We start from the raw sequence: 18,598 nt of genomic DNA, 5'->3' as shown, positions 1-18,598 counted from the left end.
CCGTGCCCTCTCCAGTTCTTCTCTATTAGTGCTTTGTCTCTGTTATAAAAAGAGAGAAAAAGCCCATTTTCCCTCTCTGTCTTGATACGTTACCTGCTGCAACTTTTTCTATGTCATTAGCAAGTACTACCTAAAATATCTMATCCAGATTAATGCTTAGAAATTGTGCTAAGCTTTTTAATTCAAAACCATTTATGTTTAGTCCTGCTGAACAGCTTGAAACCATAGGTGTTCATCTTTGAATTCTTTAAAAATACTTTTTGTATTTTTCTCTGTTTGGTAGCTATCACTTTCACTCATACTATTCCATTTAATTTTTTTTGTTTGCTTTTCTTCTGTAGTAACTGGTCATATTCATAAATATATTTGTTTAAATACGTGTTAATTATGGTTTTCAATGATGAAATACCACMTCTTTACTAGCTATGGGAAAACCAACAAAAATTTCCAAAAATAACATAATAACAAGCAGTTGATTTAAGACTAGTCAATAAAATTCAGTATGTTGAAGCTTCATATATCATCTTACTTTTTCAAACTAAACATTCATTTCTTCATCCTTCCTTCTCCAGGGTGATGGCAATCATCTTTATTTATCCTAGAATAAAAAGAAATGCAATCAGACTAAATGAAAGAAAATTCATTTTAATTAAAGACGTATTCATGCTTAATAAGAAAATTGTTTATATTCCAAGGATTTTCATTTTGTTTGTTCTTTAGTTGCTTATTTCTACTTCTTTATCACTCAAATGCTTGATTTTACAATTTGATGATACTTGGATTTGAGGTTTTCAACAAGCATTATCTTTTCTGTACTTATGTCACACACACTTAAGTTTAATTATTTTCCTACCAAGAGAAAAATATAAATGTAGAGGGAGCATAAATTAATTTGAAGTTCTCTGGAATACAGGTGTTTTACCTAAATAATCATTGAGAGGGCAGTCTGAGTAATATTTTACTATAAAAATAYTTCATTCGCCTTTCAGTGGGTTTTGACAAATGACCTCAATGAAAATTAAATGAGGAAATACCTCAAAAAGAATTACAAAAGACACTTTGTAATTAATGCAYAGTTTAAGGATATACTATTTTTATATTCTAGATTTCTTTTTCAGTAYAATTTGAATGTTGTATACTGGAAAAGTTCTTTCAGCTGTTCAATGTATTTTTTATTGATATTTGAGAAATTATATGCTATTATAAATATACTCCTTTGTCATTTGCCTGATAGGAGGAAATATATTGGACTTCTTATCTTATCCCTCTTAGATGTATTCCAAATGCTTAGATGTATTCCAAATGCAAAACTTTTAGGTTAATTTAGCCCCTCAAATTCCATTCATCTTGGAAGCAAAGAGGCTGTATTGTGCCTATGACATTGGGGTGAGTTGTCTAAATTTTTCCCCTATGTTCAGTCTTAATGGCTGCCTTCCTTTTGTATTTATAGTGCCTGGAGCATATCTAATACATTTATTTTGAGCTTAGTAAATAGATTAATATATGTTTTGATACGCTTTTTGTGGTTCGTTTYGTTTGTCCTGAGATGCTTTTCTACRCATATATGGAAGCCCTTCATGCAAAGTCCTTGATATCCCATGGATCTCTATATGAAACTATCTGTGTGTGCTCATCCCAGATATTGGGAAGTTCACCAACAGCAGCTTCACAAAGTACAAGTTATCAGTTAAAGAAGCACTATTAAACATTCATATGTTTTCTGCATTCCTTCTTCCTCCTTCTTATTTCTTTACCTTTTYGCCATTCTTCTACTTTTTAAAACAAAAAAAAAAAAGATCCAATCGGTAACGGCAGTGATGACAGTTGTCCCAGAAGACTGGTCACAGTCTTCAAGTGTGAAGTAGTAATGGAATTTTACCAGGTTTCAATAGCACAATCTGAAGGTTCACAGTAGACTAAATCCAGTCAGCATTTCATAGTGGTATGAGTGTGAATCCTTATCATGAAAGGAATCAAATTTCTGTAATCTCTTAGRTATTTCCATGTTGGGCTCTATCTTGGTAGCTAATTTCAGATTGTGCCAGGAGATTCCAGGAGTACAGGGTTGCAGTTTTGCAGCCTGATTCGAATGTGTCTGTGCAGGAGGACAGCAGGAAGGTGGGCTTCCACCTGTGATCCATTAATCAAGAGATTAATCAGGCAGCTCTACAGRCATGCACTAGGCCTCTCACCAGGACAAACATGTTTCTGTCAATATCAAAAGGATTAAAGTAATTCTTTTGATGAGGCATAAACAGATAAATCTCAAGATTTATGTGCATGTTACTTCCCAGGTCTGATGAAACTCTTTTGTTAAAGGTATGGGTAGAACTCTGTGAATTGAGCAAATTGTGTATCTTTGCCAAGAAATTAATTGTAAGCAAAATCCTCAGATTGCTRTCCATGTTCATTGGAAGTTTTCAGGGAGGCTGTATGTGTACAGCAATGAGACAAATCCAGAATAGTCCAAGGACAGAATCTGAAAGAAACTTCTGTATTGAGGAAGTGTTGGAGAACTTAAAACCAACCTTCYTGGCTCAGAAAACAAACTTTCTAACCAGTTTATATTATTTGCTTCTTTGGCAGCATCACTGTTTGTATTTTACAATGTCTAGTAATAAGCAATTCCTTATCTTAAATAATTTTAATGAAGCTTAGCTCCTTTTTGTATTCAAACATTCTTTTATTTCAGCCAGGTCATTTAGTTTACAAATGTCTATAGTACATCACAACAAATAGATTGCAGTATTTTTGACTGAAGAAAACAGTGAAAACCTGAAAACTTCCTGAATTTGCATTCCAAAACTCTGTATTTTTATTTGCTTCACAGTTTCTAGAATACTGCGAGCAAATACCAATTCAGTTTGAGAATGACCTTATCAATTTAGAAAGACCAGTTAAAAATATGGAGGTGAGAGGGCGGGGGGAAATAACTGTTTCAGTATTTCTGTCAATACTAGTCTTGGCATTTTCAAATAGTTTTATTTACGTATACACAAATGTATTGTAATATTTTCCAACATTTAAAATGTCATTGAAAAGTGTTCAAACAGTGTAAAAACTTCTAGTCAATAGTAAGTTATGACTTGTGACCTACAAAAATGAAGCAATTAAATAATATCCCCCATATGAGCTCTTTTTTTTTCCAAGTAATAACTGTCAGCTAGATATATTTGATGATTAATCATGCTTATTCCTTTAAATGTCAGCTACTCTTGTCTAAAATGTCAAACTAAAACTTTTAGTCCTGTAGTGATTTGAAGAAGGTMTTAAAGAAATTTAGGAAAAATCTGAGGTTAAGAATTATTTATGTGTTTTGGAACATGCATCATCTTGATCAAATTTTATTGTTTGGCACGTTGTCTAGATGGGGAACTCATTTTGATGGAAATCACATAATTATTAATTTTGAGGTTTTGAGAAAAAATTGAGAATTTCTGGCATAAAATACTATGTATGATCCTTTTAAAATATATTGAAAAAAATATATAGATATATATTTCTGGTGCAGCTCTTTCCTTTTTTCCAGGTATGATGATATATCAAAGGGATGAAAGGATAGAACAGATTATGTTGTAGCCAGGTGWTATGGCTGTAGAAATAGAGGTCTGCAGTGTCAAGGTGAAATATTTCATAGGCATTTGAGTGATCCTGAAAGTAATAATTGAAGCTATTTTGAATTTAACATAATTGTCTTTTATCTCAAATTCGGAGGGTTTTTTGGGTCTTTCCACTGACATCACTTGTTGTACCACAGAGGAGTTTTGTATTTTCTCAGCCAAACTGATATCCCAATGTAATGATTTGTTTGCAACCTTCTTCTGCATCCAGTTAATCTGAATCCATCTGACATTTCAAGACTTCTGATCACTCAGGGTGTTTTCTTTCTGCACATGATGTCACCATAGATGATATATTAATGAAGCAGGATATTAGTTCAATGCTTTCTTAGGTAAAATGCTAATTGTTCCTCATCTCTATGCAGTAAACACACGATAGTTTATTCATGATAGTCAAGGGTGAGCAAACAGTAGAGAAGCAGCAGAAGGAATATGGGGAAAAGGAATGAGAAGTGAGACCAAGAATTGTGTGGAGGGAATGGATGAAAGAGAAGTAGGAGATGTGCCTAGAGAGAGCAAGTTTGGACCTGTTTTTATTGTTCTTGATAATGCGTAATGTAGCATCTGTGAGACAATGCTCAGAGAGTCATAAAATGAAACAGTGGACTGGATATAAGGAAAAAATTCTTCACCAGGACAGCCAGACACTGCAACAGGCTGCTAAGAGAGGCTGTCTAGTCTCTGTTCTTGACATTTTTCAAGAGAGTGCTTGACAAATCCCTGAGCAGTCTGATCTGAACAGGGTCTGTTGATGCTGTGTTGATGAGGAGGTTGGTCAAGAAGCCCTCCTGGGGTTCCAGCCAATAATTCCAACCTGAATGATTATTTTTCCCATTTTGATCCATCTAGTAAGCCAATATTGCTCTTCTGCATAGCATACACTTTAGTAAACCCATTGGAAATCAGATCACGTCTCTTTATTTTCTGTTTCACATGGAGTACACCATAGTAGTGCCTCCTCAAAAGCTAAAGTCAGAAAAAWTACTTAGAAAATACATTACTTTCAACAAATGTACTTAAAGTTGATGAAGTCAGTCTTAGTCAGTCTACCAAATTTTGATTCACTCATGTAAATTTTACTCACTGCTTGTGGGTGTAAAGAAATTGAATCATATTCTCATTACAGGATTACATGTCAGGTGTTCCAGGAGTATGAGTGTCTTCTTCAATGTATGAAGGRCATAGGTTCAGAGAAACTTATTAATCATTATATATGAGGTAATATATAGGACCAAAAGATTTTTAATGAAGATGTTTGAGTATCATRGAAGAGAGTCATATTCTCTGCATAACGCTATTACAGAGTTCTTGTGTGATTTTGTACAGATAAATCCACTATGTAAAAGCATTCCCATGTAACCCAGCAATTGTATTGCATGTATAAATAATATATTGCATGTATAAATAATTGTATTGCATGTATAAATAACCTGATAATGTACAGTATAGACTGAGAGATGTAGGTGCTATGCAATTGTGGCTATAAAGTGGAATTATTTGAAAAAATGTAAACAATATCTGGAATTTTTAAAATGTATCTTACCGTTGGTTTACTTGGTAAGTAAGGATGAACACCTTTGTATCAGAGGACTCTTCAGTTCTCCATAATGTTAATACCAGTGAAATGTGTTTGTTGTTGGGGAATTTGTTAAATTCTGTAATTAATGTAGGCCAGTGAAACATTGCTAAAAATCAAAGTTAAAGAACAGTAATAATTCCTATTTTCTTTTTTTTCTGAATAATATGCATTTGAGGACAAACACAGTTTATTGTAAATCAAAGAATGCCTGAGGCAGGAAGGCACCTCTGGAACCCATCTAGCCCAGAGCCAGCCAGAGCAGGCATCTCGGKACAAGTGTAGCTGGGATTTGATTCTCTTTGAGGAGGGAGACTCCACAGTCTCCTGGGCAGCTTGTTCCTAAGGGAAAAAAAAACACAGAAATACAGCCACCAAGACCCCACGTCACTAGGGGGACACAAACAGTTGTTGTGCAGCTTGAGGTCAGAAAAATTAATTGCTTTTGTAGATAGTAACCTTAATATTGCGGTTAATCCTAAAAAAAAAAAAAACAAAAAACAAACAAAAAAAAAAACAAAAACCAAAAAAAAACAAAACAAAAAACCACCCTTATGGTATTTAACAACAAGAAAAGGTGGGTTTAGAGATTCTTTGTACAGGATCAGTAATGCAATTTGTATTTTTAACAGTGCAGCCTCAAATAATACAACTTAAAAATGAAACTGCATTTGAGAATGGGAAAGCAACCCTCATCTGTGAAGCAGAAGGAGAACCTGTGCCAGAGATTACTTGGAAAAGGGCCATTGATGGAATGACTTTCTCTGAAGGTGACAAGGTAAATCGACCTCTAATGTATAAAATATCTAAATATGTATTGCCTRCCTTATCTTCTTGTTGAAAGCAGAAAACTAATTTAGAGACAGATTAATTCTGGATTCCTGTGGAATTAGAAGGAATTGCTGTTTTCCAAGGCAGTAAGAGAGGCATGGAGATTCTAAATTTTAAATTAGAAAAAAGAAAGAAAAAAGCAATTCAGTGCTGAAAGGAAATTCGTCTTTGTCACTTAAATTGTCATACATAATCCCTACTAATGGTTTCAATTTCATCTTGATCATTATGGCTACACAAAGCCCTTCTTCTTTGTATTTGGATTCTGTCCAGTAATCCTCAAAATACAGTGGAGCTTAAAGATACCTTAAATRAAACAATGTGAACACTTCGTAGTTRTTTCCCACTTCTGTTTTTTCTTCCTATTTTTCTCTCCTTAGATTTTTCCTCTCACAGAGGGCAAACTGAGCCTATTCTCCCATTTTGTTTCCTCATTTTCATGTTTCATTACAAAAGTAGGTTGAGTGGAAAAAGAATGACAATGGAGAAGGTCACTTACTGTGGGAACAAGAGCTGTAATTAGGTGGAATGGTGAAATTAAAATGGAATGTTGTAATGTTACTCCCAGCCATACTCATAGCACGCTGCTTCTACTGTGATTTTTTYYTTTTTCMCTTTTTAATAATAATTCRGTTTTAGTATTTGAGGSAGTATTTTCTTCTTMATTTCCTGACRCAARCGACAGAATTTCTCTGTGGTGGTTAAAGTAAGAGATACCATCTTTCTGCATAACTAATTCACKGTTTTTACTCCAGATAATCARGTAGCAAAACACCTTCTTCTTGCAYGTTCATAGCTGCTGCTTAAAAAACAAACACAGTTGGAAACCTATATAGCAATCATGCCATGAAGGGACTTAGATACATAATAAGTCAGTTTATAGGGAATTGTGGTATATAAAGGAATTATGTACTTCCATTATCTGTGTTCTAAAGGGGAATGTCTGGTCTGGTCTAGTCTCTGACTTGACCTTTCCTAGAMTTGAGGCAGTTTATGTGAGGCTCTGTCTACCATTTTCCTGTTCTGTGGTCTCCACTTTGGAGCAGTATAACAGTATTTATATTTTACTTTTTCTAATAGTTTTCCATTAAGACAAAGCAGGCTCTCTCTTCCTTAAACATTTCAAGTTAAAGGTCAGCTTTCTGAATCGCAAAGACTGTGCTTTGATCAAAGGTTACAAAGGTTGCCTCTCACTTATGTTTGAAATGTTCCCAAAATAGATTTCTATATAAGATACTGAAAATGAGAGAAAATAGCAGAAGRAAGCTCAAAAATATTGGTGMARCTGAAACCTGAAATTTATGCAGTGYTTATATAGGACAGTCTTACATTCTTAATTGCAGCTGCAGGTGGTTAAACTGTCCAGACGTGTGGCTGTAGTGTTCTCTGAACTGTGGTTCAGCTCAGTAATAATGACAACCAAACGAAAATCTATATTCACTTCCTGCTGGTGTGCTGACAGACTCAATGTGGAAGATAAAAAGAATGAGAATAAATACAGTTATGTGGTTTCCTTTGTTCTTGCCAAAGAAAGAGCTCTCTGTATTGCTCATGGGAGAGATTTTGCTGAATCTTGAATAAACGTTCTGAAATACTGAATATGTTCTTGAGCCATAAAATATGCTGCTACATTTGCCCCGTGGTCTTCCTGCTCTGGGCTGCCAAAGGCTTGGCTTGTGCTCTCCTACCAAATTAGGTGAATAGGGAACAAAACTGGCAGCGATTAAATTATTGAATAATTGTTAAATAATACAGMAATGTTTTGCACAGAGAAAGAGAAGGAAAAGATGAATTGAAGAAATTGAGATAGAGCAATGTTATGTTAAACATAGAACATAATCTTAAATTGAAAATATTACTTATACRTGACAACTTTTAAAGTAATATCCTRTCRTGCAATGACATAAATTATTCATAAAATAAAAAAAAATTATCATCGCTATACAAGGGATTCATATTTTGAATTTCTTGACCAGCTTTTTCTTGATATAGACTGCACATTATTAATCAGTGCAGTTTTAGTTCTGTTGAATTAAAAGTATCTTTAGGGGATGATTTTTTTTCTACAGGAAATGGACGAACTACTCAGGCGATAATATTAACATGATGAGCATTAAAAGAATGCAGAAAATGCTGTTCTTACTTTTTAAAATTTTACTTATATTAATTTTAGTATGTAGCTCCTCAATTATATGGTTCTTATTTTGCTAAAATGTGAACATACCTCATGTGGGTAACGAAGTCTGCTGAACTTGAGACTGTTCTCAGCCTGCATGGATTCAAAATGTATTCTTTACAATGATAGATCTGAGAACTGGGACATAGGTTTTCCTGAGTTTTGAAATTWTTGTGTCCAAAAGAATGGAAAATATGCACCAAAGTCATAGATCAAAGAAGTAAACCAGCTGGGCTTAAGGAGGATAATATTAATGAGTATGAGCTCTATAATTATCTCTTTGGAAAATACAGCTTTGATAAAGGGTTTTCAGTACATCAGAAGTGTGTATTTGAAAGTTGAAGCCAAGTGAGTTCAAACCAGAAGCAAAGAAGCCTTTTCCTCTCTCCTTTTATCATTTAGCTTTTAGAACAATCTACCACACWTTGTGTGGTCCCTCTCTTTCACTGAGAATTTGAAATAAAGGGGTCTTTCCCTTTCTTCTGACTTCTCTTGAAAGTTAAATGAAAAGTTTTCCAGGAGCCTACATCAGATGATTTTCTGTGTGTGTATAGCCCATAAATGCATGGGRATGGGTAAGGCTGAGTAAATGGATGGCAGTGTGTGATGGAAGGCGTTTGATTCACCATTAGAGGTGTAAAAATGGAAATGGAGGCTCAGCCCAAGGCCACAGCTTTGTCTCCTGTTCAGTGTGGAGCTTAAGCTCTCTGCCTCTGCCCTGCCAGTGCCCAGCTCCCAGCACCGCCTGTCCTCAYGTTAATGTGCCAACCTGGCCGTGTCCCTTTCAGCTGGGATTGGAAATGGCACATTCCCGCAGATCACTGTGCATCCAGCAGGCCTGGCCCTTTTCCCAGGAAAAGGAGGAGGCAGGAGAAGGGTTGCTTTTTTTAGAACAGGAGGAAAGATAGTGATTGGATTTGATTTGGCATAATCAGTTATGAGATGGATTTTGGACATGCACCTACATATTTGCACACAGCCCTGAAGGACAGCACATCCTGATCCCTGAGACAAAATTGTCACTTATTCCTGGGAATGCTGCAGGAGTGTGAGGGCAGAGTTTAATGCCCCACTTTCGTAGCATCTAATTCTAGCAGAAATATGAATGCTGATCAACGTTGTTTGTAATTACCATTTCAAGCCTTGGTTTGGAATACAAATTACCATAACAGATGGGGTTTGATATCAGACAGTGGCTCCACTGTATGCAGTATGTGTCCAAAGAGGCATATGCTGCATACCCTGAGGAATTTATGACCTAAACACATAAAATGAATGAAAGGAGCCAATGCAGAGAGGTCCCAGTTGCAACTTGTGTTTTGGATTTAAGATGGGGTTTTAGACTCTGTTTTTTACTGTACTTTGTATTCTTTTTGATGCAGATTCACTGAATATCTCTGAAATACCTTCTACCATTCTCCCTGTACCCACAAATTAAAAAAAAAATAAAAAAAAATCTGTGGTTTTTAATTTTATAATGAACACTGCAGAAATAATTAGAAACAGTTTGAATTCTGCTTTCTTCAATTACAATAATAACCTGGTTCTCCTTGTGGAACTTCCTGTGACATAGTTTCTAAATATTGCAGAATTCAGACCAATCATTAAGTTATTTTCCAAGTTTGAATTCATCATGTATTATCATGCAAATCATAACTATTTGTCACTTGTAGAGTTTTCCATAATTTTCATGATCAGGCAATAGGCAAAGGTAATCTTTTTCTTTGAAAGGTCAAATCTATTTTTTTCTGAAGCCTGTTAACTCCACTTCAGCTATTACAACTGTTAATAAAAAGGATCTCATTTTTTTTTTACTCCCTGTTTATGTTGTTTGTCACTGCACAAGAGGAAGCAGTATTACAGTGTCAGTGAAATATGCTGTCTTTCTTTTGAAACAGTAATGACAGCCCTGTTAAATTCTTGTTCACCAAGGATCAGGGCTTTATTTCAAATGAATCACTGAARATACAGATGTATCTAGAGTATTTTAATTGATTCCAATAGATATCTTTATTTTTTTTTGAGCTGTACAAATCCTGCTCTTTGTAAATAATTCTCCTTTGAATTGCTGGAAAATGTATGAGGCCAGTCTCTTTGGAGAAAATTGTTCTAACCTGCTTCACCTACATATTGTGTGAAAAGCTTCTACTTACAATATCATAGAATATTTTTGTTGTTGCATTATAGGCACAGGCCTGCAAGCCAGAACAATTTCATGTAGCCAGCTGCAGGTGTGTTTGATTATGCAATTGAAACACTCTGCAAACAATTCAATCAGGCATCAAAATTCTGTTCTATTTTGTTTTTAAGCTGACAATGAATTTTAGTGGGCTTCACATATTAAGTGTACGAAATTAAAGAGCAAGAATATTGTGACTGGAAGAACATAAATGAACTTGACCAACAGGGTCACTTAGATGTTAGGTAATTAGTGCTGTTGAGAATACAGAGATTTATATTATATTTGATGTAAGCAAATAAAGGGCCAAATATGTGCACTGAATGGTAGAAACTCAGGAGCCCTATGATCCATGGAAATCTGAACACATTTTGATATTCCTTCATTGTCTTTGTGGCACATTCCGCTAATTAATATGGAGTTGGGATGAACTCTTCAGTAACTAGAGGGCACTAAAAGTAGAATGTGCAGGTTTGGGAGGGTCTGTTACACTAAAGTATTCGAGCAAGACRATTGGTTTTGGAGGAGTAGGATTGCATTCAGTTAGAAAGAAAAGAACAGCTTTCCTGGGTGACCTGAGGRAGCAGGAAAGCTGTGAGCCAATGTGGATATTCCCAAGTTATCAAGTTCTCATTGAGCTCCACACACTGCTTTAGGTAACAGCAACTGCAATGATGTATAAATGAAGCAAAAAAATGAAGGTAGTAATAATTTTGAGGTATTGCTTGTATTGACACCTCAGTTCTAAATGTCACCCACATGACCAAAGGGCCCTTCACATTTGTTCCTCTTTTGGGATGGAAGATAAATGATCTGTTACTCAGAGTAGACCCGAGTGGCTGTGCATACACACAGACAGATGTATTCATGTTGTGTGGATGGCTGGCTGTGTTGGTACTGGCTCAGAATTCTCTCATTTTGATACATCCTTCCTKTCAGTAAAACTTTAGGGTCACTTTCCCCTGGGAAAGAATTAAGCAAGCAGATACAAAGTTCTTGATTATTTAAAGGAGAGACAAAAGGGCAAGAAAATGTAAAATTTAATACCTCTTCTGTATTAAAAGCTTAAACAACCTAGGGAAAGACATTCATTTAAGAACATGACTAATTTAAACAGTTCTTTAATGGGATACCTTAAATTAAGTCCAAAATTTTTATTCATTCTGTACAYGGGCACTCTTTTTCCCATCTAATTTATATTTAAAAATTTTAAATGGTCTCCCGTTTAATTCATTTGCTTATGTACTGCCTATGCACCAAACATATTTTTTGAGTACTTTCTGTGGGTTGCAGTGCTGCATTTACTGGTTGAAATAAATCCTAAAGGGTTGGAAATGGCATTTATTTCCCTTCCAATATTAGCTTTTTCCATGTAGTTATCAGTGATGATCCTGAGTCTGTTATACTGAAGAAGAGTGAAATTATCGGAGAACTTTTTGGGGACTAACATTTTCTACAATATCAGTACAACTTGAGCTGGAATATTCATTCATGTCTTCTACAATAGAAAAGGTCTTCTCATGAGCTTCAGCCTAAGTATCAATTGTGTTATCTGCTAATGGTTTAAGAACTTCCAAATAGCTCTAACTTGTCTGGTGAAATAGAGACTCTGCACCTGATGATACACTGGGTCATACATCCATAGTTTATAGCCTGGAGTCAGCTGGAATCATTATTCACTAATATATTAGAGGACATTCTCCAGAGACTTAAGAAATGTAGCATTTTCTCCATASTCCCTACCCTGGGAGCGAGCACAATCAATGGCACAATCAGAAGTGCAAGGCTGGCAGAAACTTTATGCTATTAAAATCTGTCAGCAGTTTTCCTGACCTGAAAGGCAATTTTAGTACCTGTATACATTAGGGGAATTTAAGGTCTTCCAACTTTTKACAAAGCCAGGGTGAAAGCAAATGGCCTGTATTCAGCTTTTTAATCCGTTGTTTTTTTCAAAATCTAAACTCTGTGAAGTAATTAGTTGTTGATAATTTATCAGTGTCCTTAATATGCTTATAAAACCGCCTACATTTTCCTGTCACATCTCACTTTGCAATCTGTCCATGTAGACTGTTTTTCCTACTAATACCAGTTCTCAGATTTCAAACACAATGAAATTATACTTTAACATGACAGTGATGTACCAGTGAATGTCTGGCTGGTTAGGAGGCTGTGAGACATCACCTACAGCATAAAACAAAAGTCTGTTTTCTGTACATTGGGAAAAGTGAAGAGACTTTGCACCATCCCTTATTGATAGCTTCTGAAATTCAGCAAACGATATTTCTTAGGACTGCATGAATGGGCAATAGGTCTGAGTTTTGATTCATGGTCAAAAGAACTCCCATCTATGCATAAGTTCAACCTGTGTTATTAAAATTTCTAAGTGTTGCATAAGTAATGTTATTAGCAATGAGATGATTTCTATAAATTCCTGCTTGTACAAATGAAGTCGTGACATTTATGACAAAACTCAATTATTTAATAGCATGTGGAAATCTTTACTGCAAGATGATCATCTAACATACTTTAATTTATCCTATAGGTAGTTGATACATAACATWAAAAATCCTCAGGGTTATATTACTCGGTAGAAGTTGATTGAGTTAATATAGTAYTGTATAAATACTTTTCCTCTTAAAATAATACATGAAAGCAGGTATTTAATATAGACATTAGTTTAGACATTCCATTAAGACATGCAGTCTTGTGAATATTTTGTCTATTAATATAGACATTCCATTAAGAATGCAGTTTTGTGAATATTTAGAGTTCCAAACTGAATAAATATCATTTTACAATTACATTTAGAAGTCCCACTTGGTGTTATGGTCTGTTGAACAGAGTGTATTTTGTGTCTAAATTTAGGAAATGTGCAAATTAATASAAAACTCATCAGAAATGACAGTGACTTCATTTAGAGCTTTTAAATGTAGGGACAAATAATAATAAAGTAGAATTAGAAGGTATTTTGATTAGACARGCATAATATTTGCAGTATGGAACAGGTGGTGTTACTGAGACTGCAGTTATCAATGCTTTCTTGTCACAGATTCAGAGTGATTTCCATAACACCAGAACTATATCAATCTATTCTGTGATGCAAGTTTTGCTATTTTACCCTAAATCAACACCATATGCATTTAAAATTAAGACCTCTGATAACTTTCAGGTTTATGAACATTCTCTAAGAATTTTTAAACTCACAGGTCACAGTGTTTCACAAATATGCCATAATTATGCTAAAAAATACTTCCAAATTCCATATGAAAATATATAGATTCATAAAAATAGATTAATCTTTCTGTCTTTATTACCTATAACATAACATTTTTCAAAAATGAATTGTGTGGTTGTAAGACATTAAACGGTGCAGCATTAATCTTGTAGCAAATGCCAAAATATTAATTACATGTGTTTTGGTGTTTTGCTTTGGCCCTTTTTTTCTGATGAAACATCCTTAGTGAATTTCTTTTTAGTCAATTTTATTGGTACTTTTATCTCTCTGACAAGGYGTTGGTACAAAGTAGCTGCACAAAGAAAAAGAAAACTCAGCACTACCCATAGCCCACTAAGAAGCCCTTTGCTGCCCCACATCTCGGCCAAATTTTGCCACATTTTCTTGCCTCACTCCTCCTTTTCCTCTTCTTCTTCTCACAGAAACCAATTGCTTTCCTTTGGATCCCCGTCTTCYCTCCCAATTTACCTGCATACCAGAGAATTCTAGAGCAATGACTAATATTTCAGATGTCATTAATTTATCCACAGTCTCTTCAGTTAATGTGTTGTTACAGATCTGTTTCTTCAGTGATGTGTAATACATAACTTCTGATAATTTAATAATATATTTGGTTTCCTAATRTGTGCATCTGAGTCAGGTATCCTGTAAGCTGCCTGAAAATAAGCAATAGACTGATTTAAAGGTTTTGTTTCTCAATGAGACTTTCCCCAGGAGAAGGACATATGGGTGCTTGTACAGCCATGTTGCAATCTCCGCTTTCTGACTTATTTCAAACTCCAGTAGCATGACTTTTTTCTTAATAGCACACATCCAATTTAGCTGATATATCCAGCATAATCCTTTATTTATATCCATATTTGTAAATAAATTTAGAAATGCAAGCAGAGAAACTGTACTGGACACCATTTAAATAAAATTACTTGAAAACAAATGCCCTTTTGGTTATGCCCAGGTTAGCTCACTTTCTCCACTTTGCTTGCTACTGCAGTAATTTCCTTTTGTTTCTTCAGYTGCAAAAAGCTCTCCCGAATTATCAGGGTTTGTGAGCAAAGACTTCTTGATCTGTGAGGTCAGGATCTGTCCTGCTGACAATTCCCTTCTCCCTGTGACTTAAGTTGTGCGTTTCTGGCTTTTGGTGACTTTCCTTCCGCTAAGGTCTCCGTCTCATCCCAGTTTCCAGWCAGACTTCCTATCTGCTGTCTAGCCATAATAATTTCAATGAAATATACATCAACTTTACAGTAGGCTAGGAAGGATCTCAAGATATATACAGCTACCGAACAAACCAGAAACTCAATTTGTAATTTGCTTTTTTTTTTTTTTTTTCTTCTCTTTGCTCTCTTTTTTTCTGCCTGCCCTTGCTACATCAGTTATCCCTGCAGTGAAAGTTAGACTCTTGTCATGATTTGAATATGAATTCTGTGAAAATGAAATGAATGTATATATACATGAGTTAAGCTCTGTTTGAAATTCTTGCAGCAGTAGTAATTTTAAAGGCTGTCATATATTACAGCAGAGTATCATCGGCAGGAGTATACAACCTGTATATACGTAAGAATCAGTTGAAGTAATATCAGTTTAAAAAAAAAAAAACCAAAACAAAAAACAAGCAATTATTCTTCTTTCAGTTTCAATGACTTGAACATTTTGATTCAATCTATCTAAGTAAAAAAAAGGGGGGGCACGACATAACGCTATAATTATTATACGAAAGCTTCCTAGTTTTCCTTTCCTTGTTATAATCACCCAGACACTTGTGTAATGCTTTTAAAAAAAAAATAAAAAGTAGGAAAGGATTGCAATTCATCACTCAGCCTTGGGTCAGTTTCAAGTAATTTTTGTCAATTTTGTAATGCAGTAAGTTTACATGTTTTGTCCTCATGAGTGTCCAGCCACAAGTTTCTTKGRTTTCTTTCCTTTTTACTTTTTTCYCCATTTTTTACTTGCTGATCACTAAACTTACTGCCATGCCCARTCCCAAGTTACAGTAAGATTTGTTTGTCTAAACCATGATATTATACAGTAAAATATTTATTTTTTAGTGGCTGGTGTATGAGAGGTCTGTATTGCATAACAACAATTGGACTTAAAAGTTCAAGGAGAATTTTGCTGACCTGAATCCATTTGAGTCATGTATTTTAATGGCATCATAGCAGTGTTGGAATAGATTCATATCAGCAAAATTATTAGGAAGAAAATATTGAATACAATATTTATGAGTGAAACAGAACTTCTAATTTCAAAGTTCATATGTAATTATTAGAGTTGTAGTATTTCTCCTATACTTATAAACACTCATTTGTGATTACTATWGTTATTTATCATGGTCGACACTACTGCTTGTTCTACTCTACAAGTTCATTTCATGTGAAGCTAATATTTTTGCCATTAAGAATCGTCAACCATTTCTTTCTTGTGATTTGCATCGTTAAGATTTGTGATTTACATCTAGGATTTGCATCTTAGCAGAAATAATCTTGAATGGCTGCTCATCATTTTTTCTCCTAGATATTTTTCTTACATATTCATTATTGAGTAAAAACCAATGAAGGAAAGAAGTTCAGTTTTCCATTTCATGTCTTAATAAGTGTTTGGTGTCAGGATTTCACATGTCATCTCTTTGAGTAATGAGTTTTAAGTTTGAAAGAAATGCCAGCGTGAATCAATGAAATATCAGTTCATAATTTCTAAAAGTTGTATGAAGCATTCAAGAACACATTTTTTTTCCTGAGATTGTACATGCTGCTAACAACCTCCATAGAGCCTGCTGCCATTTACAATCTGAATTCTATAAAAATAACTGCTCTGTCTGCAGCTGAACAGCAAATCAAAACAAGTGGGTTTTTGTTTTTTTTTTTTTTTTCTTCAGCATCAGGTTTTCTTGTGACTTCCCTGGTGTTACCCTATAGATCTACAAACAATAGGTTCTTCAATAGTTTCTTCTTTGTGGAAAAACAAATTCCTAGAAATTCAGGAATTTGCAGCATGCTGACATGTGTAATTAACAAGCTGAAGTTTTAAAACTTCACAAGGTCTCCTATAAAAATCACTGAAGTCCAAGACACTGCTGTAGCATTTTTCTGATTCACTGGACATTAAGGCATATGCACATAGCAATACTCTGGAATTTTCTGCTGTCTCCAACAGGTGCATGGATAGAATACATTTACCTGAAGAGAATGGGAAATATTGTGAATATACCATCCATAATCCAGAAGGGAGCTTCCATCAGCTTCTACACGATGATGGCTGTTGTGACTAACAGCCCTTTCTCTCATCATCAAAGGTAGATTTTCAGACTAGGAATTGCTGGTCACATACATTTAATAGACTTCTGGAATTTTATCATCATTTAGTATCAGTGTGCCAGGTTGCAGAAGTTCTTATCTTTCATGYTGCTTCAAGAAACATTTTCATGGGCAATTAGGATTTGCTTAAAGCTGACATATGAGAAGCATCAGCCTGAAGTATGTGACCTCCAGTTATCTCTCATGTGGATGTGAACACAGCCTGAAATCAGAAATCTTCCTTAAAAAATTGTTATTTCTGAAATTCCAAAGATGATTGTGTAAATCAGTATTTGTTTTCTCCATGAAAATTCAGTGATGTGTACTGAAAACATGACCAAGACAACATAATGAGCTGGCAATTTTWAACAATTTGATCCAAAGAAGGAAGAACTAGGATTTTTTTCAATCCTTCCCTCCTGCAATRTGAGGATCTTCGATTGTGTTCATCTGAAACAGATCCTTTGGAGGAAATTTAAAATACCTGCAACTTTTACTCAAGTTACGTGTTCCTACAGTGACTGTTCTTTAGTATGTTACTCCATGTTTTGCAAAAGAAAAGAAACAAAAAGAAAGAAAACTTACTTGAAGCCACTACCTCTTCATCTTTTCTGTGGTTACAATATGCAGTGTACATCTGAAATAATACTAAAGTACACAAGGTATCGGAAGACATATTTGTTAAATATTTGACAGACAAAACTAACCCGTAGCATATTAACTACCAACAGTGATGGCACTTAGCTCATTAATAAGATTTAAACATYAGAAGAAAAATAAATAAAGGTATTTCAACTTGTCTGGATTTTAAATGAAGGGATTTTTTTGCTTGCAGTTTTGCACTTGGACTTCAGGGGTTGAAGGAGTACTTTGACAGCCAAATGGTAAAGCTTCTAGGAGGAAAGTCAGATGCTCTAACCATCCAAGCAATATTACTAAAATCCAGCTACAAATGAGTCACCCATTTCTGCAAATGTTCTTACCTTCCATTCTTGCTTTCAGCCAACTGAAAATGCAAGTTTTGGCAGCCCTACAACTTGATCTCATTTGGTTCTACATTTCCTTAGTGGGAGTTGGAGCATTGGYTGATAAATCAAACTCATCCACTCAAACCACACCATCCACRTCTGSCCAAGCACACCTTTCTACAGCTTGMAAAMWAAKGACAATTTMTGAGCTTYATAATYWGCTAACTCTCCCCTCCTGAAAAATTACACTGATTTTTTCTAAAATGGCAGTGGAATTTTGCAGATTGAGCGCTCCATGGTACCTGAATAATTTATTCTGTTCCAAAAGCTGTCCTTGTGTCCTTGTGGATGGTTTTGTCTCATCACATCCCCATTCTCTCTGCATGTGGAACCCTTGAAATACAGAGTTAYTGTTCTGGTACCTCCTTGGGAGCTCTGGTTCGTGGCTTTGAAGCTGTACCCAGACTGGTCAGGTCAACATCAGCCTTTGGGTATATTCACAAGTGGAACTACAATCATGTGAGACATTCAGGAAGTGAGAGCATGACAGAAGTCAAAGAGTAGAGTAGCGTGCACAGTATGACAAGAATTTTATCAAATCCGAGAACGTACATTTACTTCTACAGAACATGTAGCACCAATCTCAAATTACATAAAAGCTCTCATTTTTGGATTAGTATAGGAATCATTTGTGTTTAACTACACATGAGAAGTAGGAATATT

General features: G+C 35.0%; 1 protein-coding gene across 2 annotated transcripts in view; it reads left to right on the top strand.

Moving 5' to 3' along the window:
• The window catches only part of NCAM2 (neural cell adhesion molecule 2), a 132,438-nt gene that overhangs the window by 24,398 nt on the left and 89,442 nt on the right, over nucleotides 1-18,598 (top strand). For both annotated transcript variants that reach the window (XM_057371676.1, XM_057371677.1), the window contains exon 9: nucleotides 5,829-5,974. In XM_057371676.1, the coding sequence (XP_057227659.1) occupies nucleotides 5,829-5,974 (146 nt within the window). The remainder of the gene's footprint in view (nucleotides 1-5,828; nucleotides 5,975-18,598) is intronic.

This window comes from Malurus melanocephalus, unplaced genomic scaffold, assembly GCF_030028575.1.
Source record: "Malurus melanocephalus ecotype Western Australia unplaced genomic scaffold, MMel_1.1 scaffold_153, whole genome shotgun sequence".
Taxonomy (NCBI): Eukaryota; Metazoa; Chordata; class Aves; order Passeriformes; family Maluridae; genus Malurus; species Malurus melanocephalus.
This window is presented reverse-complemented; position numbering and strand designations above follow the sequence as displayed.